This window comes from Tyto alba, unplaced genomic scaffold, assembly GCF_018691265.1.
Source record: "Tyto alba isolate M040663 unplaced genomic scaffold, T.alba_DEE_v4.0 Super-Scaffold_6, whole genome shotgun sequence".
NCBI lineage: Eukaryota > Metazoa > Chordata > Aves > Strigiformes > Tytonidae > Tyto > Tyto alba.
The window spans coordinates 30,960,919-30,987,054 of NW_024881327.1; the positions used below are offsets into that span (position 1 = coordinate 30,960,919).

General features: G+C 37.8%; 1 protein-coding gene across 8 annotated transcripts in view; it reads right to left on the reverse strand.

Annotated features, from left to right (window-relative positions):
• Nucleotides 1-1,218: 1,218 nt before the first annotated feature.
• The window catches only part of TBC1D1 (TBC1 domain family member 1), a 113,491-nt gene continuing 88,573 nt past the window's right edge, over nucleotides 1,219-26,136 (reverse strand). For 7 of the 8 annotated variants that reach the window (XM_032998959.2, XM_042807660.1, XM_042807663.1 and 4 more), the window contains 7 exons: nucleotides 23,045-23,206; nucleotides 20,013-20,171; nucleotides 12,514-12,758; nucleotides 11,913-12,072; nucleotides 7,447-7,616; nucleotides 4,415-4,585; nucleotides 1,219-3,314 (listed from right to left, as the gene is read on the reverse strand). In XM_032998959.2, coding sequence (XP_032854850.1) covers nucleotides 3,114-3,314; nucleotides 4,415-4,585; nucleotides 7,447-7,616; nucleotides 11,913-12,072; nucleotides 12,514-12,758; nucleotides 20,013-20,171; nucleotides 23,045-23,206 — 1,268 coding nt within the window. In that variant the 3' untranslated portion in view covers nucleotides 1,219-3,113. Of the gene's footprint in view, nucleotides 3,315-4,414; nucleotides 4,586-7,446; nucleotides 7,617-8,930; nucleotides 8,968-11,912; nucleotides 12,073-12,513; nucleotides 12,759-20,012; nucleotides 20,172-23,044; nucleotides 23,207-26,136 lie in introns of those variants that run through there. The other variant, XM_032998964.2, reaches the window with a different exon arrangement.

Below are 26,136 nucleotides of genomic sequence, written 5' to 3' on the forward strand. Positions count from 1 at the left end.
TCACACTGCACACTTTGCTGCCTTTGTCATGTACCTCTGGTGGCCTAGACAGCTCATACAAGTGAAGGCCTTTCTTCCTTTCTTTTCCACTGCTTTTTCTTTTCGAAAACTAAGCGTCACTCCTGGGGATTTTCGTCTGTAGAAGTGAGATGGAGAAAATGTTGGTTATTTCAACTTGGATTTCCCAGGAGTGGTTCATTCAGGATACCTGCTGAGGGCCAGTGTATGGATTTGCAGGGTTTTTTTTGGAACCTTCTCTGAATCAGAAATTACTGTTCATAAGGAAGACAGTATGTGGTGACAATTGGTGGTACTTGGACAAGAGATCTAATTTTACATATCCTTGAGGATGCTCAGCTACAGGTGTAGTTGGAGAAGGATGCAAGTATCTGGGACCAGCTCTAGGCTCTATTACTTCTTTCACATACTTCTGAAGGGAAAAGCCCCAAGGTTTTCCAAAGTTGGGAACTGGGTAAGTGATATCACCTTTCTCTACACTCTTCTACTTTAGCCCCTTGAACTGGAAAGGCCGAGTGACAAAAACCAGCACAGGATGGGAAAAGACATTCTGAAGCAACACACCATATGTCTGCTTCAGTGTAAACAGCATAAAGACTTAAATCAATGATTTCATTCATGTTCGGACCCTGGACCAATGGATGGCATGATCCCTCATTTTGCCAGGCATTTACATATTTAACAAAATTGTATTAATTTTCATATGTACAAATAGAAAATTCATTTGTACCCACAGAAAATACAACCTCCTGGTACAATGAAACAGTTACATCTATATAGTCACAAAAGCAAAAATTTGCTCATTACCTGTTTATCACATTGTGCATTCTGAGAACAGTGACTTTAGTTCTCATGTAAGTGCACTTACTTCTGGAATTACAAAAACTCTCAATAAAAGGCTTTGGACTAGAAGTAGTCCTACACTTACACTGGCAGAGAAGCAAAACATCACAAAAAGGAACACATCCCTAGAGTCATCTGGAACGTACTTCACCTTAGTCAACATATGCAGCTGTAGGTCCCAAGATCACAACTGGATCCTTAGCATGTTCAGAAGAGTCTGAGGACTAAGAGTTTTCATTAATAACCACTGTAGATGGTACTGTACTTTCAGGGAAAGTCTCATCTTACATGGTTCTGAACTGTCAACCCACCAACCATGTTTTTGTTTTTAAATGTCAAAAAATGTACAACCATAGATGTAGGCATAGATTATTATTTTTATTGCTCTTGTTAAAAAGTCAGTGTATGAATTATAGCACTGTGCTCTAAAAATGCAACATTACTGAGTGCTCTAGCAGTATGAGGGCCATTCCGACAAGATTTTAAACATGGAGCATGAGCTTCAATATGGATTTCCAAAAAAAAAAAAAAAAAAGCCTAAGAGGTACGTGGAGATTAATAATAACTGATTTACCTGTAATTTCAATACTAAGTGAACACAGAGTTGATTTGCAAGAACCAGACATATTTAAGACATGACAGAGACAAACAAAGCTTCTAGAAATTGAAGAGTAAATTCTCTTTTTCTTTTTGACCTACATATTTGTAGGTCTAAAATAGGTATTTGTTCTGCACAGTAGATGAATGTTACATTAAACTACGACTGCAGTGTGTCAGGGGGATTTGCATGAGAAAAGGAAAAAGCAAAACAAAACTTCTACATCACCAGACAGGGAAAAAACTATGTGCTTTGAAATTTTTAAAATAAAAACATCAATTTAAGAAAAAAAAAATAAAATAAAAAAAATCACATCTTCTAGGTGAATCTCTGCCATAATAAAACACTCACGCCTATTAACTCTGTGCCTGGGGTCTGAACAGAACTATGGCACTATTCCTAATTCTGAAGCAAACCCAAACAACTGGATATCCATGGATAATATTGCACTTATAGCAGTGGTGCTTTAACTGGGCTGAAAACTACTTTCATTGTATTAAAGTGAGAATTGTTTTTTTTTACATGAATAATCTTACTTGAAATATGCACTGTATAATGACTGGTGTCCTAATTCAAACTGCCATATCCTTTATAAAACAGTTTAAGCATATCTGGCACAACATGAAGCTCTTGAAATGCCTCCACTACTTCAGAAAAAGCCTTAGAGCAACATTTCCCAGAGGATGGGTGGGCACAGAGTACCAAATAAAGAAAAAAAAGTTACATTGAGCATTAGTTTCCCAGCAAAAGGATGTCTTACATCACACAGCAGATCAGAAATAAATAAGATGAAACTTGAAGAGTCTGAATAGAAAACCTTGGATGATGTTGCAAGAGTCACAGGCTTCACCAAATCAGTATCAGTGTATTTAGTTAAGCATAATGCAGTTACTATATACAGTATGTTTATCAGATAATGACAGCTAACAATACACTAAATTAATGGTTGTTAAACAAAAAATGTACTAAAACAAAGTACTTATAAAAACAGATGGCAACATCTCAGTTATGCATAGTTACATATGATGAAGTCCAGATCTCTGGAGTCCAATGGATTGACACCTTCAAGCATCACAAAGCAGTTTTCTGAAGCGTAAACAACATAATTAACAGAACCCAGTCAAGCTGGAGGGGAATTACACTGTCAAAAATATCGAGTCCTATCACAAAACTCTCTGTAGATGTTACCACTGCATAACTGCAGTGGGGCAGTCATCCATTCAGAGGTTTTACACAACCATATTTCTTCAAAGGACCTTCTAAAGGATGTGCTATTTAACATGGTGGTGATTCTACACATAAACAAAATATGTGATGAACACAAAGCACTTAGGTTTAGAAGCACTTATGGAAGAATCCATGACATCTTTACAGTGTATTCTGTATGACTGCACGCACTATTAAGTTTCTTCTGCTTATTATTATGTGGCATCTTACTGTTCATAGTATTTCTACATACTAAGAAGAAAGAGCCTTTTCCCCAATAAACCAGCTTCTCTGACATGGGAAGCCACCATGCCCATACCTTGCTTTGCTACAGTAAGGCATGTACAATTAAGGTGACAATGTCAAATACCCATGGATCATGACAAAAAGACCTAGTTCTTCCCTTTGTTTCTTCCTCAGCTTCTCTGCTCCATTACCGCTGTGAATGTCAGTCAGCATCCATGTGCTCTTGTCTAGTAAGTAGAGGCTTCCCATCTATATCACCAATCTTTTTCCGCATCTCTTCCACCGCTTTCAGCAAAGCTGCTCGCTCCTGCTCAAGAGTGAGAATGGACTGCTTCAATTTGCCTTCATTGGTCAATAAAAGCTCTACTGTGGCTTCAAGGTTTTGTATCCTCCCATTAGCCACCTTTCAAAGTAAGAAGAAAGAAGGAGGGGAAGGAAAAAAATCAGGAAATCCATTAATAACGGAAATCAACTTTAAACTATTTTTTGAGATACATTAATACATATAAAATACTTCCCAAATGACGAAAAATTGCAAAGGTAAATGCAAGTATGAATGTTATTACATCTGTGTACTTTAAACTGCAACTATGGTATTGCTTATAACAAGAAACTTCCCTCACTCAACCCAATTGCTTTGATTAGTTCACAATTAAACTCAGAACATAATGCAAAGTAATGAAAGTAGAAGGTTATTAAGCCTGCAAATTATATACCAAAGAACTGCGAATTAAGATAAGCCAGTTGAGAGACATTTTTGGCCAGCCATATTTGTTGAATTCCACATGATTTGCAATGCAAAGACAACCCAGCTGCATCCACGTTTCATCTCGACATCAAGCCCAACAAATGCCAGATTTGAAGGCAAAGGGGGAGGAGGGGATTTAGTGCAACACACAAACGGGCAACACATTCTGAAAAACTCCAAAAATTCTCCTTCCATAGGCTGCACATATGGACATTCTACTTCATAGTGAAACAAAGTATTAGATCATCCAAACTCATCATGTGAGATCTGTCTTTCACGCACTGTCTAAACAATCTGGATAACAGTTTAAAAAAAAATCTTGTAAGAAAAAGTATGTCTTTATAGATAATGTATCCCATATCTGATGTATCTCTAAATTGTGACACTGGCATTAGTTTTCCCATTCATGGTAGACTAATATACCAGCTGTAGTAAAGCACTGACTGAAAATGTAAAAATGAAGTTGAGAAAGCACTTTGTGTATTTTTAGTCATCTTCTACAGCTATGATTTTAAATACAAGAGAAAAGACAGTGTGATGAATCAACTTTCCACTAGTTGCAAGCAAATGGTCTATCCACTCCCCTCTCAGATTTTCTTCCGCATTTAAAGTCTAAGCTAAATAAAATTGCAAGTGGCTATGCTTTAAGGTCACTAGACCAAACACCAATCTCTCCTGTGCCTTGGTGTAGGACAGTCTCTTCTGAAAAGGTGGACAAATTAGAATGTTAAGCAAATATGAAATAGAAATTGTACCTGCAGTTCTTCCAGGAGATCAAAGTTCTGTTTGCGCAAGCTGCTGTTTGCCTTTTCTAATTTATCCAGTCTCTGATTGTCATTTAAAGATGAATCTATAAGCTCATCCTGAAGCACATGGTATTCAACTTCATAAGCCTGCAACTGTTTGGCAATATCCATTTCAAACACCTGTTGTATACAAAAATATTATTAGGTGCTGCACAGATCAAAACCATAGCTCATTCAATGCTTTATAATCTATGGATCTAGACTTAGATATCTAATCACTGCATACAAAAAATGGACTTAATTTTTGGCATTCACATTTCCTAGTTTGGAAGCGGCAAGATTGAGGCAGTAGCGTGCAATACATTGGCAATGGATTGACTTAAAAACATTGCTACTGCTTTGCTGCCTGATTTCAGTAAAATCACTTGCACTAAAGTCTTCAAGAAGTGTAGACTTTGCAGGGTTTTCCACTTCTTAGATTTCAAATTTAATGTATCTCAGTTTGGCATAAATCCTCCTAGACATACTGGGAATCAGATGTCACTTAAGAAAACTGTGGTCCAAGCCCATGTGACACATGTGCAACTATAATGATAAGTAGAATGAAAGCTTTAAATGAAAACCAGTAAACATTGCTAGCTTTGTATATGATTCTGTGGTACTCCTAGAGACCAAAAGAAAATGAAATAATCTATCCTTACACTAATACACTTAATGGAAACATTATGTAGTGTCAAAGCAGGTTTCTATTATTGTTAACTATGAATCACTGAAATGAGTGCTCAGTCTTATACATGAATATTAAGAAAACTTTTATTTTAAATGCAGATAAATAAATTGAGATGCACAGAGTGACCCAAAGGAAAAAACTGCTACGGTATTTTCCTTTTTCTATGTTTCGGCAAACATCTGCCTTCAAATTATTCAGGAAATATGACTCGAATGTCCCTGGGCTAGTTATCTCCTCTGGAAGCAGTGAAGAAGATGGTAAATTAAAAGAACACGTGTGCCAATCGCAGAATACACTAGAAACAAAAGTTGATTTAAAAATGCATCTGGAAAATACCCCAGAAGCAGAAGTTCAAGAGTTATTCTTTATTTTTAAACCTCTTGTATTTTATTCCTTTTGGAAATGAGTCAAATATAAAATACTATCTTATATACCTGTTGAAATAACAAGAATTATTTTCTACTTTATTTATCTGGTTTGTCTACAAAGCTTTAACTCTTGGTTAACATTAGCTTATGAAATGTTTCTGACACCTGTTATATATGCTATTAAAAATTCACTCATAGTTATACAGCAGCAGAAACACACATACTGAGCACCTAAATACAGAAGGCTGAAATACTATTTTAATTTGAGTTTGGTTACACATATGGAACTTTAATTCTCTGTAGATTTGAGCATCTCTGGAGAAAACACACTGTTGAAATTTCAATAAAACAAATGGTGCACTTCAGCAGGGCAGAATGCTTATGCCTCTCATGACTTCTGCCACTTCTAGCCTCTGTGCTCTTGAGAAGGGAGGGAAATTCCTGCTGTTGTACCCAGAGTATCAAATCTGAAAGGGGTGAAACATGAGGCAAATCAAAAGTTTGACTTGAAAACTAGCTAATTGAAGGCACGCTAGGGCATGTAAACCAAAGGCCACACTGCAGAAGGCATGAGGAGGATGGGGATTAGCCCTGGAGCTGTGTATGGACTGCAGGGCTGGTCATGCAGCTGCTCTCTTCAAAGGCAGCTCTGATCAAAGTTGGGGAACTGCTCTCCTTTTGACTGACTTTTACCTGTCCACTTAAAATTTAGAGAAATCAGAGCTGCCTAATCAGAGTAACTCTCCTTCTTTCTGCTGAAAGCCAACTGTTTTCTGCGGGTCACCTAAGCACTGCAAGTCTTTGCAGAGCTGTGCACTCCAGGCTTTCAGCTTGGCAGATAATATATGATCCCCTCTGCTCCCTAGAAATCACTTGCTTTCCTTCCCCTCACACAGGCCTTCTAGTGCTCCCCTCCTTCCTTAGGTAGTAAGCACTAGAAGCAATTTTTCTGATCCTAATTCAAGGGCACGTCCCCTGGAAGCTTTGCTGCCAGGGATCAGAAGGGAGCCCCTTGCAAGCTTTCTGCAGTGTACTGTGCTGCTGCCTGATCTCTTTCTCAAGCCACTGGCTTTGCAGATCTGCAACCTTTGGTGAGTGGCAGGCATTTGCAGTTCTGCACAGTACACCCCCATGTTTTGGACCACAAAAGACCTTCAGAAAAACAGGCTAAAACCTGTCTTCTATTTGCCTGCTGCAAATTAGATGTCAAGTGTAACAGTCAGGGTTTCTTAACAGGCAAGCTGTAACTGCAATAATTTGTGATTTTTTTTCAGATTCCATAGTTATCGTCCTGAGTCTTCTGCTAGTTTAGCAATATTGCATCATTCTCTGCCATTTAAAAAAAAGCGCATCAAGGATTCCCAGTTTTTGCTGTCTAGAGTCACTGCTCGCTGCAAGAGACTTCACTAGCCCATGTACTCCTGGCAGAAATACAAAGGCACTGTTGTGACATACTGAACCAGCACCGTAAAAGCCAGTATAGACAAAGTCAGTGCAGAGAGGCTTCTAATTTCATTAAGGTCAACATTTGTGAGGCTTTTCTAAGTCAATTTTTGCTTCTGAAATGAGACCTGGAGAGCAAGATTCTCTGGAGACAGGAAAACTCTGAAGGCTTTTAGCCCACCTTGCTGCTTTTTTTGTGAAACACACTGTATATGGGCTATAATATTGCCGCCAGTAACGAAGTGTTGCACACTTCAAAGAAAAAAAAAAAATTAATTTTCATTAAAGGCTTCATAAAGTGACCATAACCGACATATAGATGTATGAATACAGAGGTACTACAACAAGTCATATGCTTCCAAAAATTTTCAATGTCTTCAGAACTACAATAATAGAATTCTCAGTTCGGAGTAACACAAAACACTGTTGTGGTTTTTCTGTCAAGAACTTGTTAAAAAGAGCATTCCTCTGCATACTACTCATACGTTCAGATTTCATACCTGACTAATGGTCTTCTCCATTTGTACCAAACCCAAGTTGGGGAGAGTGCTTTTAATAAAATCAACAATAGTTTCTAGGTTCTCATGCTGCAGAATCAAGGGCTTGTGGCTTCCCAAAAGGCTTAAAGCCACTTTAAATATAGCCTCTGATCCTTGAAGAAAGAGCATATCTGTGAAAACAAAGAAAAAACACAGTACATCAAGCAAGCACATCTTTTGACAAGAATATTAAAACAGCAAAATGTCCAAGGCCAACAACTTCTCATAGGAGCGATCTGGAGACTAGATATACTGTTCCAGATGCATGCTTTTGTTACTGTGGCTATGGCTTCAGAAGTTCTGTAGGATCAAGGTTATTACTGTGAATAGCGCACTTGACTAACAAAATCAATTATTAATTAGTTTAGTGAGTTTTCATCCAAAAAATCCAATTTAAGTTAAATACACAATAAACCATGCAGTCAAGTTGGTCAGTGTTGCCACTTTTTGTGCATATAATAGTTTTGTGGGCTTTTTTCTTTTGAGATGTTCATGGGAATCTGAATTTGAATAGAATTCTAGCCCAAATACCATTTAAAAATCCTAATACAACAGGCAAAAACTACACCTGAAGACACAACCAAAGATGTGAAGTTTTGTTCTTATCTCATTTGGTGGAGAAAGCTATAAAATATCAGTTAATACAACATTGAGCACGTGAGGCTAAATGTGTGCTTTCCAGCACCCTCAAGTTTCATGTGCATGTGCTTATTTTCAGTATGTCTCAACAACTTATGTTAACATTCTAATAACTACATTAATGAGTACCCTGAAATCTTAGTAATACAGCTTAAGTGTTAATATTGCAAGTGGTCCTGCAATGACAGTACCTGGCATACGTTCAAGCACGCTGACACCACAGTATATAGTGACCTTTCAATGCAACTTCCTTTCTTTTCTTTTCCATTACAAATTGCCTATGTCTTTATAGCGGAAAGAGATAGAAGACTGCAATGAAAGCATCTGACAAGAAACCCATCTTCACAAACCCATTTGTCCACAGTATAAGCTGCATTGCCCTGCATTTGACTTTCCTGCTACTGCAACTCAGAATCTGCTCCTTGTTTTATTGAGGGACTTGCTACAGGCAAAAGCATCTAACATATGAAACACTACTGATAGAGGTGGAAAAGGAAGAGAATATACTGTGGTTTTATTTCATATTTCCTAAATATACTTTTATTTTCAAAGGTCTTCTCTCTTGGTCTTTCCCTTCTTTGTATTTGAAGCTGTGAATGAAGTCACAATAACTTACAAAGAAGCACAGTGACACCAAATAAACAGTATGTCTTAATGATCAAAAAAAAAAAAAAAAAGACAGACCACCAAAGAGAGAGAGAGGGAAAAAAACACCACACACTAAGGGAAACAACTACTAACAAAACCGCAGGTATCTCTGCTGTAGTGAAGAACATACAAAAACACTGGCTAACTGCCTTTCTTACCAAAAGCAACCTCTCTTTCCAGATTTGTATCAGAATGAAATTCCCCCTTGTGCTCTTATTGAAGCCACAACTCATTTCACTTCTCTCTCTTTCTCTCTGAGAAAGAAAAGCACAAGTAATAACTAACCAAAGAACTAACCATAAATCTTGCACTTTGCTGCCATTTGCCCTAAAAGTAGTGTAAAGTTTTTCAACTCTGATTCAATGTGAAGTCTAAAGGCAGGAATGATTGAAAAGGGGTAACAGAGCAGGCATCTGCCTCAATTCTCTGCTAAACTGAAAACTATGGGAAAATGCTTCATTGGGAAAGCTCTATGTTAGGACATGGAATGCTGAAAAACAGCTAGGAAACACAAAATTAAAAAAAACAGAGCTGAAAATAACACATATTTATGATTCAGCACCTGCCCCATAAAGACACACAGATTAACTCAAGGTGACCTATAAATTGTTAATGAACGTCTGTATGAGCTGAGCTAGTAATATATGGCTGAAATCCCCCTCTCATTTAAAACAGCAAGTACTTAACAAAGATCTGTTTGTTATCTACTCCCCACGCTCCCCGTTAAGTGGGCTGCCAGCCAATGACAGTACAGTGAAGGTACCCAAATTAATGTCAGCGTGACTGGCAGCCTACAGGATTAAAAATAGCCAAGTTTTATCTACAATCCTGAAACAAAATAAACACTATTCTATCAAATCTCCTCCATTAATAAGTAAATAGGGGTATTAAAGAAGACATCTTTGTTAGCGCTGTATTTTCATTAGATCCTGACAGGAGAAGTGTTGAAAGTTTGGACAGACAATTAAAAAGTTAAAAGGAGTTTTGCTGTTTGACTCATATAACAGTATTTGGATTAACTTCTTTCTAGGCTACTTCTTTTACATATTGCTTGTCAGAAGCTTGCAAAAAGTACACTCTATGGAAATCTAAAGGAAGTGGTCTGTAACCATTACTAAATAGCAGTGGGGCTTCAAATAATAAGGTTTCAGAGATACCATGTTAGAAAATGGCAGTGTAATCACAGTCTTAGTAACCTATACATGAGTTACTTTGACATTAAAAGTCAATGTTCCTTCATTCCAAGGGTTCTAATAAGTGATCAACAGAAATGTACGTATGTTCTGCAAAAGTCTGTGAACACAAGGGTCAGAACGGATCAGATCATAACTTGCTGTGCTGCTAATGGCAGCCACTAGCAAAGTGACAGTCCTGGCCTTTTTTACATTTATAATTGTGTTTCAGAGTCTTTATTGTGAGTGAAGACGAGATTTTACTTTCTAATGTAAAAGAATGTCCGATGTTCTCGAATGACCTGGTTATAGTAACTGTTTTAAGGAAATTACTAAAATACTTTGAAACATTAAAAACTGAAAGTGTTGATCATGCTGGACTTTCTCTCTAAAAAAAAATCAGAAATTTTTAAGAGGTGACAGTTTCAGTCATACATGCTTTTCTGTTCTTGACCTCAAATCAATCTTGTGAAGATCATATATCTATGCCTTCTATTCTAGTGTAAAATCTTTGCTTTCTAAAGTCCTATAATCCTCCAATTACAGATAAAATACTAATCTGTTTATGAAGGCAGAAGTCCAAATACAGTGGCTACACAAGGCACTTTTATACCCTCACTCCAGTCAATTGTCCAGTTCAAAGACTTTTCTTACCAGGTACAATGATACAAATGATTAAGAATAATTGAAAGAAAAACCAATTATTATAAACTCAGTATATGACACTCACATACAGTACTTCATTTAATTTCTACAGATTGTCACTCTCAGCTAGATACTTGTTGATGTAAGCTAGCCTACTTTGAACTGTTCCAGGAAAAAAAATGTGCTGTTTCCCCTGGAGTTAAGATGCTAGTCACAGGACATGTAGTTCTACTTAGCTATACATCCATTTCACTGTTATTTCTTCTAGCATTACTTTTGGCATGTCCTTAAACAGAAACAGGACAGGATTCTTGTTGGTTCTTTTGGGAATCTATATTCATTATTTGTTATTGTGGAAGATGAGACTGTAATTTTTAAGTCAGAAAAGTGTCAGTATTAATACCCTAATAAATAATTGCTTCCTTACAACTCTTACGTGAGAACGACTAAGGAAAATTAAAATAGCTTCTCATTAGAAGAGAGGAACTGGGGACAAAGCTCCAGTCCACCCTGCTCATTGCAGGTGATCCAGTAACACATAAAGAAATTGAACAACAAACTGAAAAGGAAATAAAGCATATTCTCAAATATCAGACAATTAATATATGAAATATACATCCATAAGATAGCATCGAGGTAAATTCTTAATTAGAATATAATTTAAAAAAGATAACTTTACTTCTGTAGATTCTAAAAACAGGTAACAGAAGTGACTTTAGAGCCTAAACACCGTATGCTTCCAAACATTTTTGGAAAGTGAGATTATCAGTCAGGCTAAAATTGTAATGATGAGAAACACTAGTTTAAAAGCCCTATGTTTCTGCAGAGTAAATCCATGATTAAACTGCAAAAGCCATCTCTGTGTGTGTTTTAAAAACATAATCCTCAAAATAATTTTTCACTGATACTACTGGAGACAATGACAATGGGGTAAATGGATATATTTCTCAGATGATGCCTTTGTTACATTTCTTTTCAGTTTGAAACTAATTGTTGGTGTTTAAGTGCCACCGTCATAACACCATGTCTTTATGGCATCAAATTTTACATCCTAGTGGTTACAGGGTAGGCAAAGGTAACAATGAGGATGAAAAGACAGGACAGTTTGGGAGTGTCATACGCTCTCCTCCTCTCTTTCCATTTTACTGTAAATACTACATGCTCCATAAGATAACCTCTGTTATTGTTGTTCTGTTCATCAATAGTAAGTAAAATAGTTCTCCTGGATGTCTGAAACAGGTTGGATAATAATGCCATTCCTAATAACAGGATTCCAAATATAAGATTTCAGAAAGAACAGACAGAAGTTTTACAAAGAATTACCAAACACTCTGGCTACAAATCCAAGGGGAAACTGGGAGGCAAACATGGTGAGAAACCAGGGAGCAGCATAGAGGCTGGGGCCAATCTCATGTTCCTCTAGGTGGTTATAGAGATCTCGATGGTAGTCATGAAGAAGTCGAGACAGTTGATACATCTGGATCTGCACAGAATAAGAACAAAGAGACTAAAGATAAACATGTTTTAACACTCAGAGTAGCAAAGTCCATGCTTCACACTCTTATTAGAAACAGTGAAAGGTATTTGTCAATTGATGTTTGGATGGAATTATGTGAAGAAAAGAACTACTCAGAAGCCAGCTGCAAGACTCAGAATGGGTCACCTCTGAGCCTAGGACAGGCTCATGTGAAGGGTCACTTAAACCTCATACAACACACAACAGAATTCTTCCTATTTATGGTTTTCATTGTTTCCCCCATAGTCTTTTTATCTGAAACCAGTGCCTTTAAGATAACATATTCCTTTCCCAGATTATCCTTCCCCATTTTTGAGAACTGAATTTAAGTTCAAGTCCAGATTTTACCAATGCTATCTATTATGATTTAACATTAGCATCCTTTTATTAGAAAAATTGAAATCATACCTGTAAAATTGTCATGTCAGGACGATATTGTTTTCTCAGGCCCATGTCAAACATGAGAAACTTTAGCATTTTAAAAGCATCTTCTTCACTCATATGAAGTAGTAAAACTCCTGCTACAAAACTAAGGCCCTGGCAATATCCTACTTCCTGGTCCAGAAGCGAGTAGGCCTTCAAAATATTGTAGAGTGACAGCTGCCCAGCTCCCAGCTGTGCTGAGAAGTACGGATGTGTTGGAAATGTGCGCCCTGTGAAAATAGCTGAAATTAGTGACTTAAACTACAAAATAAACAAAAAATCCCCAAACTTGCCATGTTATCAAATTTAAGTCTTTCAATAAGGTAGATCATTTTGAAAGGTAGATTCTGAGTCAACCCACAGGAAGACTGTAAGAAAGTTAATACAAAACAATTAGGTCTTAGACTCTACTACTGTTTTGTTACAGTAGCTGCAAAATTAATTTTTAAATTGTCAGGGGGATGGGGACAGGCTGTTGTTTGGAACAGCTGAGTCACTGGTTCTTAAAACTGGCCCTTTAAGAGTTTGTTAAAGGGCTTATAGGGGCTGGTTGCCTGTAACAGTGGGAGACTAGATTCAGTGGCTCGATGAGTCACCCAGTCCTCTTTTCTTGATTAAAAAGTGTTAGCTTTTACAGAACCATTAGGGTCCAGGCACAGACTTAGAAATCTGAGCTCTCTGAGTTGGGGCCCTTTCTCTTTCTGTTCTTGTCTTTTTTTTTCCAGTAATTGTGTCTCTTGTCACCTCCCTCCTTTCCTTGGTCCCTCCTGGTCTTGTGGGTAATTTACTTTCTCCTTTCCTGCAGCATGAAGCTCACTCTTCCATGAGCTGATCCAGCTCACTAACCTGGCAGAAAAATCCCATTTTACATGGGGTTAGTTGTTCTGCCCTGTCACTCAGCTGTGTCAGCTCCAGGAGGCATCCAGTGAGCACTGACACAAGTGACAAGTGCTGGAGAGCGGAAGGCAGTTCTCAGAGCAAAACGTTTTCTTGGTAGCAATGGACTTTGGATCTATTCCCCACATCTCTTTAAATCCCCGACTAAGATAAACTGTACTAATTATAGAGCTGTAGGAGCACAACTGAGCCATTTCTAGTCCTCCAGTATTAGAACAAGATGATGACTTCACCCCCCTGACCGGTTTATCTGTAAACTTTCATACAGAGCCGGGACCTGTATGTCTTAAACCAAACCAATCCAACTAGATAACTTACACAATCAGTTTGGCCCACAATATTTACTCAGAGTAAAAATTCAGTTTGTCTTTTTTTTCTGCAGCCCTTAAAATATCAAGGGTTGTGTAGCTATATATGTATGATATATGCTCTATACATATTAGATGAGACCACAGCTAACAGAGGCAGCCAACAGACACAGCACTTTGTGCAGCAGTTTCTGGGCTTTTGCTTCTTTGTGCTCTTGCACATCTGGATACTTTGTCTGGGATGGACAGGGGACTCCTGGGAACCTGAGGGTACTGCTGCAGGCAGGTAAGGCTGAGGTTGGGGAAGGAGTAGCTCTGGCTGCTTCTAACCAACCCTTGTCAGCTGCCCTTAATGACAGGATGCTGTAGCCTTTGTTCTAGCTGATCCCTGATTAGAGAGGGTCATTAACAACCTGGATGATGGGGCAAAGCATACTGTCAGCAAATTTGCAGATGATACAAAATTGGAAGGGGTGGCAGATAGACCAGAGGATCATGCTGCCATTCAGAGGGACCTGGACAGGCTGGAGAAATGGGCTGACAGGAACTTCCTGAAGTTCAACAAAAGGAAGTGCAAAAATCCTGCACCTGGGGAGGAACAACCCCATGCACCAGTATATACTGGGGGCCACTCAGCTAGAAAGCAGCTTTGCAGAAAAGGATCTGAGGGTCCTGCTGGTTGCCAAGTTGAACATGAGCCAGCAATATGCACTTGCAGAAGAGAAGGCGAATGGTACCCTGGGCTGCATTAGGAGGAGTGTTGCCAGCAGGTTGAGAGAGGTGATCCTTCCCCTCTACTCAGCACTCATGAGGCCACACCTGGAGTGCTGTGTCCAGTTCTGGGCTCCCCAATACAAGAGAGACATGGACATACTGGAGAGAGTGCACCAAAGGGCCACTAAGGTGATGACGGGACTGGAGTATCTCTCCCATGAAGAAATGCTCAGAGACTTGGGACTGTTCAGCCTGGAGAAGAAAAGGCTCAGGGGGATCTTATCAATGTGCACAAATACCCAGTGGGAGTGAATGAAGAAGAGGGAGCAAGGCTCTTCTCAGTAGTGCCTACTGACAGAACAAGAGGCAATTGGCACAAACTGAAATACAGGAAATTCCACCTAATGTAAAAAAAAAATTACTGTAAGGGTGGCCAGACACTGGCACAGACGGCCCAGAGAAGTTGTGGAGTCATCATCTATGGACATATTCAAAACCTGAGTAAACATGGTCCTGGGAAACCTGCTTAGATGACCCTGCTTTGAGCAGGGGGGTTGGACTAAATGATCTCAAGAGCTCCCTTCCAACATCAACCACCCTGTGATTCCTTGAACAGACATTAAAGGCTTCGCTTTTATAGATTTTTTTCAAAAACTTTTCCAAAAGGAAATATTTTAATTTCTAGGGAGAAAACCCTCCCCCTATCAGATTTCCCCTGTGAAATACCTCAAGGGAGAAGAAATTTGAATACTTCTTTTGTTCGAGTATTAAGTGGAGCTTATTTTTCAGTTGCCCACTTGTTAAATACCACCCCACCCTTTAGCTCCTGGAATGCTGCTGTTCTGCCAGATAATATCAAAGCTCCTGTTTCAAGAAGACAAAGTTGGGGGCAAAGTCCTTCTGCCATATGGTAGTTGCTATAACATATGGGACACTGGCATTCAGTTCTTGAGCAGGTCTTTCCTGGCCAGGCTGTAAGAGAGTTACAGAAGAAATATTTCTAGCTTCCAAATGAGAAGGAGCTTGTGTTCCTTTGCGAACGAATCCTCTGCCTGAATGACAAGTTATTCCATCATGGTCTAAAGTCAGACCTGTACTCATGAAGCAAGGTTCCTTTCCTGTAACTCATGAAGAAAAGTTACAAGCTGAGCAAGAATAAAAATGTAAAGAAGTTCTAAAATACAGTAAGTGGAGGAGGAGCAGAACTGATAAACTCACAAGCTGACTTATTTCTGAGTGCCCTGGTGATGACTTAACCAAGAACTTTAGTTTTTACATAGTAAGTACCTACTACTTTATTTTTAAAATGTAACAAAACAAAACATAATTTTCTACTGTGTTCAGCAAACTCTCAGGGATGAGTATAGTGGTTTCTTACAATGATAGCATCTGGGAGTCAGTTTACTCTACCTTATTGAGAGAGAATCATTTGATGAACATGACTTTGGTGTTCAGGACCTGAAATCCCCAGTGACAGATGCACACTACTGTCCTCATTCTCAGGAAGCACTATTTGCAGCTGAAGATGCATCGATTCAACCAAGTGTGCACAATACTATTATGACTTTGGCTCATATTGTGTTAGCAGCACCTCTTCAGCTTAATTTGGGAAAGCTTTTTAAAATATTATAATCACGTTTCAAGAACATAGGTTTTTCTCTCAAGGGAGAATTGCATGCTTTGAGAAGGATTCTTAAAGATTTAAGAGAAAACACTTCTGATAGCCCGAAGGAACATAAGTCAGAACATGCAAATTCCTTCTAGCTGTCTGTCCAGTTATGCTGTCTGTGTAAGGAACTGAAGGAATCAGTGCCTCAAACATTCCTTGACACAAAAAGCCTCGAGGACAACTTGTGGCCTTTGTGATTAGTTTAAGGAATGCTGCCGAGGGAAGAGGGGGAGTGTATCAAAGGATTCATGGCTCCACTTCCTTGATGCTGTAGTGCCAAATTCCTTAGATAAGGCTCAAAGGAAACTATATGCTCGGGCCAAAAAGGCTGATAAGCTAAAGGCTGGACAACTACTCAAGAAGAAAAAAAACTGAGGAACACGACCACCTCATCTCCTGTGGTAATGAGTTCGTGGAATATCTGCCCCTCTGTCTAGTATGATAATCAGCTGATAAGATGAATTTAAGGGTGACAGGAAACTTTGCTGTGTGTGCACCCACCACCCATGGTAATCCGACCTGAGACAAGGCTAGAACTTGGAGTGGTGAACCACACTCTCTTTCTGTCCCTTCTTTTTCTTTTCTTTCCTCTCTTTCTTTCTAATAGATTTATCAATAAGAGACCACATTGTTTACTATCATTTTCCAAGTTTAAGTTGTTCCTACAGCAAGTAAAAATTTCACCTTAATTTAACCTGAGGGGATCACAGAACATTTATGACTCCCTGGGCTCCCAGTCCAAGTTGTAACAGTCTGTTATTGTGCAGCACTACTCTCTTTCAGTGTGAATCACTAAGAATCTAGGAAGTCTTCAGCTTCCTAGTTTCATCTTACTGAAATAATAGGGACCAATCCTTCCCTCAGCTAATGGGCTAGCAAATAGCTCCCTGACAAAAAAAACACACTTTGCATGAAAACCACCATGGAGTTACCAATTTGCCAGCACATACAGTCATTTGTTTCTACAAGCAGAACACACGGCTAAGATGAAAAATTATTTGTGTGCAAAACCAGGCAGAAACTATGAACAGTTTTGCTGAGCCAGCAAGCCCCAATCTGCTGTGTGAGCCAATCAAACTCAGACTGACTGTGCTCCCTACTGTCCAGTTGTGCCACCCCTCTCTCCTCTGGTGAAGGTGTTCCATTCACTAACCCAGTACAAAACTATTCACCCCTTACTGAGGCACTTCAGTGTAATAGAATCCCAGTGTTCATTGCCAAGGGTATCAACACCAGGTATGCTGACGTGACCAATAGGTATTTGCTAGTGAATGATCTCTGGTTGCACATAAATGTTTCTCAAAAACAAGACTGCTTCTGGTGCTGTGTGATCCAGAGGAATTCCTAGAGCTGGTGTGACAAAGTCTGGAGGGAAACAGTTTACCTACATTGCAACTGCCTACCCCCAGCTAGAATCAAGGCTCCTTGGAGTGTTAGCTTCCCAGTGCCAAGTCAAAGCCTGGCAGGCCTGTCAAGTAGGGGAAAGTCAAAGTGGCATCAACTATCACCCTCCTTGCTTCAGTTCATAACAGTTAATGCAGAAACATGACTCTTCCACCAGATTCTTCTTTTCTATGCACTGCCTTGATGTTTTGAGGAGAAAATATTCTAATTTACCATATAAAGCTAGGGTCACCATCTAAACTTGACAAATCTTCTCATAGTTCAGTGCCCGCTGAAGATAGTCTGCACATTGAGTTATTAAGAAATAGGTGCCTCTGGGCAGCTCTGGGTATACATGATCCCTCATCAGGCAATTCTTTCACATGGAAGAAAGGGGTTTTAGCCTTTCATTTGCAATGAAAAATATTCAAATACTGTTTGAGTAGTTATAAAGAGCAGAAGTACGATGGGACAACTCCGTATTCCTTTACAAAAAAGATGTAAGCGAAAATAATACAAAAGGTATTAATCATTCAGATCAAACCAAGTATAGATTTTCCCATAAATTTTCAGCATTTTATCACACGGCATTTGGTTACTTGCAATGCGTAACTTTCCTGGTGGATTTTTTAATGGCAAATTAATTTAATCAAACTTAGCGATTATGGACCTCTTAAACTGCCCCACACAAGTCCTCAGACCAAAACAACAAACCCCACAACATAAGCCTGTTGTAAGTTTTGTCATGCTCTGGAAGACATTATTAATTTTTTTCCTGTATTAGGAAAGAGCTTAATGAACACTGAGTTCAGTATTGGACTATCCCACACACAAGAGCTGGGATTCTCTTGGAAGAACATCAGCTTCTGGTGTCTCGGGCAATAAACTGAATTAAAATATCCAAGGGAGGAGAAAACAGTATCTTAAAAAATATCCACAACTGTGTATTCATGAGGATAATCTGTAAATTATCTGTAAAAACTTCCAATTCAGCCATATACTAGGGATTTGTTATTAACTTGCATCAGATGGCTTACATTCAAACACAAATACTTTTGCCAGGGTAAAGGTTAGACATGTGAACATCTGACTCAACAATTGCATATATTTGAACAATTACTGTCATGTTAGAAATGTTTTAATGACCACAATAGATTTCACAGAATACTTAACCCATCTGAGGAGCAGATGAGTGCTGCTTGGGGGCAGGACTGGAGAGAAAAGGAAATAGCCTTCATGAGGGAAGATGGAGAGGATGCCAAAAAGTATCTCTGTGAGGTCTATGAAACACATGGTTGACTTGTGGGAGCCTCTTGAGATGGAGAGGTTGCTGGTACCGATACAGACCTTAACAAAACCATCTGGCAGCAGTAGCAACCAGAGACAATAACAGTGTTTAATACTGATCCACATCTTACAAAGCATACTGACTTTTGGTCTTATTAAATGTTTCTGGGTTTCGTTATTGTCTTAGTCTAGCAGTAGCAAGAGTCAATCAACAAAAGAACCTCACACAAGGGAACTAAAAGTGATAAAGGAAGAGGACCAGGAAAAGTAAAAGGAAGGGTTAAGAAGGGCATCTCTTTTTTTTTTGAGGTATATGAAGACTGCTCTTTCACAATTATCTGAAGTAATCTCTTCTGCTCCTAACCTGAAACAATAATTTAATTCCATTTAGATTTCCTTTCTTGTGTTTCCTTCTAATACTAGAAAACACTTTTTCAGCTTTGAACAATAAATGTGAGGGAAAATGGAAAGCTCTACTTGAGAAGACCAAAAGCCTGTCTGAAGCCCACCTACCAGTCACTTCAAATTTAAGAGCCTTGGTTCCTAACCTCTCTCTACTAAACTCAATGGACTGTGGTATATGTGCCTCCGTACACCAAATCACTGTCTCTAAATCAGGAGCCAGCTACTGCTTACAATTAGGCAGTGTGAATAACCTGCCTTAAAAAGAGTTTTTTTAAAAAATTATTATTAAAAAGAGCTTGTTTCGTAATTGTTTTAATAAAAGTTAAAATAACAATCGCTAGCAACTACCCATTAAAAAAACCCAACAACAACAACAACACAAAACAAAACAAATGGAAAAAACAAAACTTCTGCATTATTTCAAATGGAAGTGTTTAACAGAGACGGCAAACACTGGACATCAGGAATGAATAGCACATGATTCAACAGCTAGCACTTAAATATTGACTTCCTTTCCTGACAATCTGTATTCCACAGGCTTGTGGAGTTCACTGTCATTATCTGAAATATAGATGCATTACAGTTACATTTAGCAACCTCATTACCACATGTTGCAAAGGACCTCTGTGCTTGAAATGCAGATTTTGCATTTTCCTAATGGTGTCAAGTAATTGTTCTCACATACTAAATTAAAAGCAGTTTTTAACAACAACCTATTATTAACTGGTGAGAAGTTTTTTTGTGTGTTACCTTCTTTTATTGAATTCTCTTCCACAGATCATAAACCCTTTGTTTTAATTTCAGACCACTACTGTACTTACCTAGGTCAATAAGTATTGCATGTTGTTGGGAAGTTAGTTGTTTTAGGAGTTCTTTATAAGGTGTGTCCTTTGGTTGTTGTTTACTCGAAAACTGATGTTTAAGATGGTATTGCTCTGCTAGAAACTTCCAGATCTCCCCACGATGGTGACGTGGTACTCCTAAGAGAAGAAAGTCATTAAAACAGTAATTTGTACTCATACTGAGGGTTCAGCTATAGTTGAGCTAACAGGATCAAGGAACTGAAGATCTGTATCTGCTCGGTATGCAAGCAGATCCCTATCTGCTAGATTCCTATCTGCTATCTCCAGTAGACCACAGAAGCAGATCAAACTACAGTGCATGTATTTCCTCAACCAATAAAAGTCTTCAGCATTTTGAGAGGAGAGATTTAAGGTAGAAACAGTGACCTGTCTAAGTGTAAGGTTACCACTTACATCCAGGCTGAGAAGTACTAGAAAAGGCAGCAAAAATTGCAATTTTTGTATTTGAAAAGTTCAATGCTTATCTCCCACTTTTCCAAGTAAAGTACACTATAAAGCACTGCAATAGCACTAATTCACATTTTTCACTAATTTAGCACTGACACTGTTAGGAATAAGTTTTAGGAAGATAGGATGCACACATACCAAATGTATAAACAAGTGCAAATGAGATGTGATCTAGAGGAGGCAGATAATCAGAAAGCAAGTATTGTATTTCTAGTTTTGCTATTGTTTTGCTGAATGACTGGTACACATAAAAATGTTTTAAAGCTTGAATTTCTTTCTCTATAAAAAAGGGATGACGCTGCTTAACTATTTCACATAGCTAATGGTAGGCTTCATTTGTATCTATATGCAAAACTCTGAAAGTAACAGAAAGGTTATTGTTACGTGTATACTTTACTCAGCATAAAACTAGCAGAATTAAATCATCTAGACAAGAAATCAATACGCTATTCTTTAGGAAGGTATTCTGTCTAATCCATAATGTACTGAAAACAGGTATTACAGTTTGAAGTAACTTATGGCTTAAAGTTTTTTGGACTGCTTTTTTTCTTTGGGTATACATGTAATATACGGATAACAACAACAGTGGGAGAAATCAAAATTGACTCAAGCATACAAACTTACATGGAAAGATAATAAAACATATTAGAGCAATTTCACTGCCTTCTCTCATATAAGCACAAAAATATATGAATTTATCTCTGCAATACTTATGTTTACTACACTATCATAATCCAGATTCAATTGCTTAAAAATTAAATGCTAGTAGAAATGTATAATAATTGAATCTGCATCACAAGTGTATTTAGAGAATGCTTCTGTAAATTACTTTAGAGAATTTAAACCCAATTATCGAAAAGTCTCCAACATGAAACAGAGAGAAGGTGCTGGTTCAGACACTGAACGAGCCAGGTTCTCCTCTTCAAATACGCATCTAAAATCCCATTAGCTTCAGTGATGTTGAATGAGTCACATAGGGTAGAACTGGCTTAATATTGCACATTTACAGATGCAAAATTACAAATTAATGAAAATTCTCTTTAAGGAAGTAATCCAATATGATCTCTATGCTGCATCATACATGTAAAATAATGTAGTTAGTTTAGTAATTCCTAAATGAAAGATGAACTATATTTAAATATCTACTACAGAGCACATTATAGTTCAACACGATCCTAATTTAAGACCTATGCTTACTGAAACCTGCATTTCTTACTTGTTTGCCTTGCTTACTCAAGTTATTTTTAATGGTTTTGGTCTAAACTAGAACTTGCTAAACTCAATTTAAATGCATTTTTCGTTTCTGCATATGTATGAAATTTGACATCATCTAAGAACTGACACAATTGGGTTCTAGAGAGCAGAGCACAAGAATGGCATCAAGAGCTGGGGACAATTTCCCCATCTACTGGCTATTGGTATGGGCTTCTTATTAGCAATCCACTGAGCAGGGGTTTATTTACTTATTTTGCATTACTCCAAGTTTTTTAAGTTTTATTTTGAACTCCAACACAGGTCAGCATCACTATCAACAGAAACCACGTTTTTCTCATGCTCAAATATCGACTGGACAGAGCCCTTTACCTACATGAATGGAAGGAAACCTGTGACAGTGAGCTTTCCTTACTCTGCAGAGATATGTGCTTGGGGCATTTGGTATTGTTAGAAATCTAGACTTACCTAGTCATCTTAAATGGACAATTTGGTTTAACTTGCTTGAATAATTGCATATAGGCAGGTGCAATATTTAAAATAGTAAACTTCTGCTAGTGGTGAATCTTGACACTTCCTATACATTTTGGAAAACTTTGTATAGAGGTATGAAAAGCTCCTTGGAGTATCTATCTTCACCACTGGCTACATCTAGCACTCAGCATAAGGCCTTTGGATCCAACCATGGCACAAATAACACTGAGTAATAACCCAATTTCTTAGAATATCTAAAAAACATCCTTAGGCTGTATTACTTTTGAAGCAGTGGAGAGGGACTGGTCGCTCAGACCTGCAATGTGAGGAAGACTGTAAGCGGTGTTTGCAGGTATGTTGTGTTGCTGAAATTAGAAAAAAGGGACTCCTACTGAGATATCCATGTATACTGCTTGTATACACACATACTACCCAGGCTGGAACAGAAAATTTCCAGGTAACAGTGCAGACAGTTTCTTCAGTTATTTAGACAGTAATTTCTTTGGCATTATCCAGGCTTTTTTTTTAAATTATAACTTTTAATTTATAAGATCAGATTGCAACAATTGTAACACATTGAGGTACTGCACAACTCTTCTGTAGGGACAAATGTTATTCAAAAATTAATACCAAGGACTGATACTCCAGTAATACAACTGCAGCTACTGCTGAAAGGGACTGTTACTTGCATACACATAACCATAAAGATAACGAACACTGTTACTTGTTTAGTCAGCAACCTGAGGAACAGCTCTAGTGAGAATGTGGTTAGAAGAAGTGGTTAAGAGGTCACTCTATTCCTTTTCTGATACAGTTTGCATGCATTTCAACAACTCAAAATAACAAACTGTGCTTACCTTGCCCAACAGCAGAGTGTATTTTTTCCACATCAAATTTAATCTTTGACCTTCCAGGTGTACTCAACATCTTTTCCCAAATCAAAGTTACATCTTTTAAGCACGGTGTGATTTCTTCATAGTCAAGTTTCAGACGTCTGTTCTGCAAATTGTTTTCTGAAGCTAGGAAGTGATATCATTAATGCATCAGTTAATATTGTTTACTATTTGTAAAATGGATTAATTTAACTTAGAACTTCATCATGCAATCCACCTAAAAGTAAACTCTATCAATTCTGAAACATTACATGCCTAAATTTTTGTGATTGTGGGGTGGTCTGTTGGTTTTGTTTGTTTGTTTTTTTGTGTGCATGTGTGTTTTTTTGTTTTTTTTTTTTTTTTTTAAGATATTATATGCAATATTAACTGTGTTTGGCCTGTTAAATCAAGTTCCTTACACCTATGTATACATGAGACTTTCTTAAAATCTCCACTGAAGAAATCAGAACAAGGGTCAATGCATAACTCAGTCTTAAAACATTTTAAGATCATCAAAGCTCCTGGAGCACAGATGCATTGTAGTATTGGTGATTTTTCCAGATTACTATTTATAAGAATATTGAACTGTATCTTCATGTGTTATCTATAAGGGATTAAAAAAAATAATCAATAGCTATGAAAGCATCAAGGAACCATGGCAAAAATGAAAATGAATTTTGTAGCTGAGTGTTAATTCCAAAGTTTAGAAGTGGAGTGAGGATTTCAAAGGGACTCCTGGCAAAGCTTTTAAGTTTTGGTTCTGCAGGGGCTTTTTAGTACTAGAATGTACCAGGAAAAATGGGTTTATTAATGGCTTTCATGTAAACTAAATAATAAAGCACCTTTTCAGACAGTGGATGAATATGTGTGGGTCATGAGGCTGAAAAAAATGGAAGAGGTCTTTCAGCTCAGATGGAGAAAAAGGGTGCAGTGCAGATGCGCTAGAAAGATGTCAGATACCTATTCCTAAGAGGCATGAAATGCTGAAAGAAAATGCTATAAGGAAACTGAGATTAAGCTACAAAGAGAGTACTAAGGAGTGACACAGAGTGTGGTACACCTATGGAGAATTTAACAAAATGGGTATTTCAGTTTTTTAACTGGGCTGTAATGTGGTTGAAGACTCAACACACCTATTTCCAGGACAAGAGTCCTGGGATATGGTCAGCAGCTCTCTACTTGCAAAAATGAGCAGAGCACAGATTCAAAAGACACAAAATACTAAAAAGCTTCTACAGTATTAAACAGAAATTTAAAAATACTTCTCAATAACACTCATTGAGCAAATTACAAATAACATGATTTGGAACCATGTTTATGAAATAGCGTATCATGAAGTGAACATGATTTTTAATGAAGTTGCCATGATGTATTCACAGTACTTCATTGTTGTGATGATGCATTACTGGACTGTTTAACAAGATATTGTCATTTTGAGGACATTCTGCCATACATCATAAGCCTACTGCTACTTCTGATGATTTCATAGTATAAACTCACAAAATCATACTCCTTTACGTTACAGTCTTGAGACAATCTATGTTAAAAGGATGTTATCTTTTAGTTTAACTTTCCATTGTTTGTATATTCAATTATATCAATTTACTAAACAGTTAATTCACTTGAAATTTACATGGCCCATACTGACACTAAAATAGCCAACACACTAAGCTCATCTTGTTCTGGGATCTGTATCTGCAATTAAGGTTTTTTAGATTATCAAATTCTGAGAGAGTTGCAAATGGTTGCCTTGTCCTGTACTCCCACTGGGGCTAAACCAAGATTTTAGATTTTAAAAAAGGAAAAAGAAAAGAACTGTTTATATTTGTGAAGTGTCCACCTTACCTCCTTATTCTGTAGTTGCTTTCACATGTGAATGATTTCATTCAGTGAGGTTATTCATGTGAGTTACGATGTTGCCTAAGTGTTTGCAAGATCTGGACCTCATAGTATTACATTTTGACATCCTCTAATTTACTTTTTGACCTTTTACTTCAAAACAGTATATTTCATTTTAAAACATTACTTTGGCTGCCTGTGTACTGACACATGCTTAGCCCATCCTGATACAGACAGCTGTAGCTTAATTTTACGCCCTAGGGCTTTTTTTTATTCCTGTTTTTTTGTTGCTTTCGATTTTTCCCTGTAGGTTATAGTCAGTGTTTAACCACAGACCCATGTAAATACAATCCCTGATGGTTTTATTATAGCTGTGTGTCCACACTAAAAGTGATTCTGTGTATCTAAACTCTTGGTCAACTTCTTCACCTTTTCTTCAGGTCAAACACAACACGGACATTAGTACATTAAAAAAAATTTAGCACACAGGTGGAACTGTATGAAGATAATTTAAAGATGGCATTTAAGTTTCAGCTTATATGAAAACAAACTCAGAGAAATCTTTCCATGTTCTGTCTTTTGCAAACAAGTGCTTTCTGGTGCTTGGCAACTTTTCAGTCTTTTCACACTTTTCTGCTTCACCTAGTCTTCTTACACCACATGCAAAAATGTGACAGTGGGAGTGACGTGCAAGGACTGAGGAGAGAATATGACTTTATCAACAAGCTTATTTAGATACTGACACTACCCAATTCCCAATATCACACTTAAGCATTATTAGTAAAGATGCAGCAATCTGTACATTCAATTTTAATATTTTGTTCAGTATTAAACAGTACTACTCTGGGAACTATCACTGCATATAAAATATTTATTTTTAATTCCCAGAGACAACAGCATCAGAACACGTGGCATTACATTACAAAGCTGTGCTTACTGCAGCAGGGTTACCTGTTTTTTCAAGTACTGCCTCACCATCTGAGCTCTTCATGCAGCAGCTACCTAGGACAACTTCCTTACTCCACAGTGCCTGGGTCTTCAATCATGTCAACACCCATCTCATTCATTCACTAACTAGCTTCAGACATGGTCATCTTAGTGAATTTGTGATGGTTTTGCAATTGTTTCTTTTGGACAGACAAAATTGGAGCATCTGATAATACTTGTTAAAATGTTTATGGACATTTATGTTCTGCAGTTGCCAAAAACTTGACTGAAGCCTGCAGATTCAGATA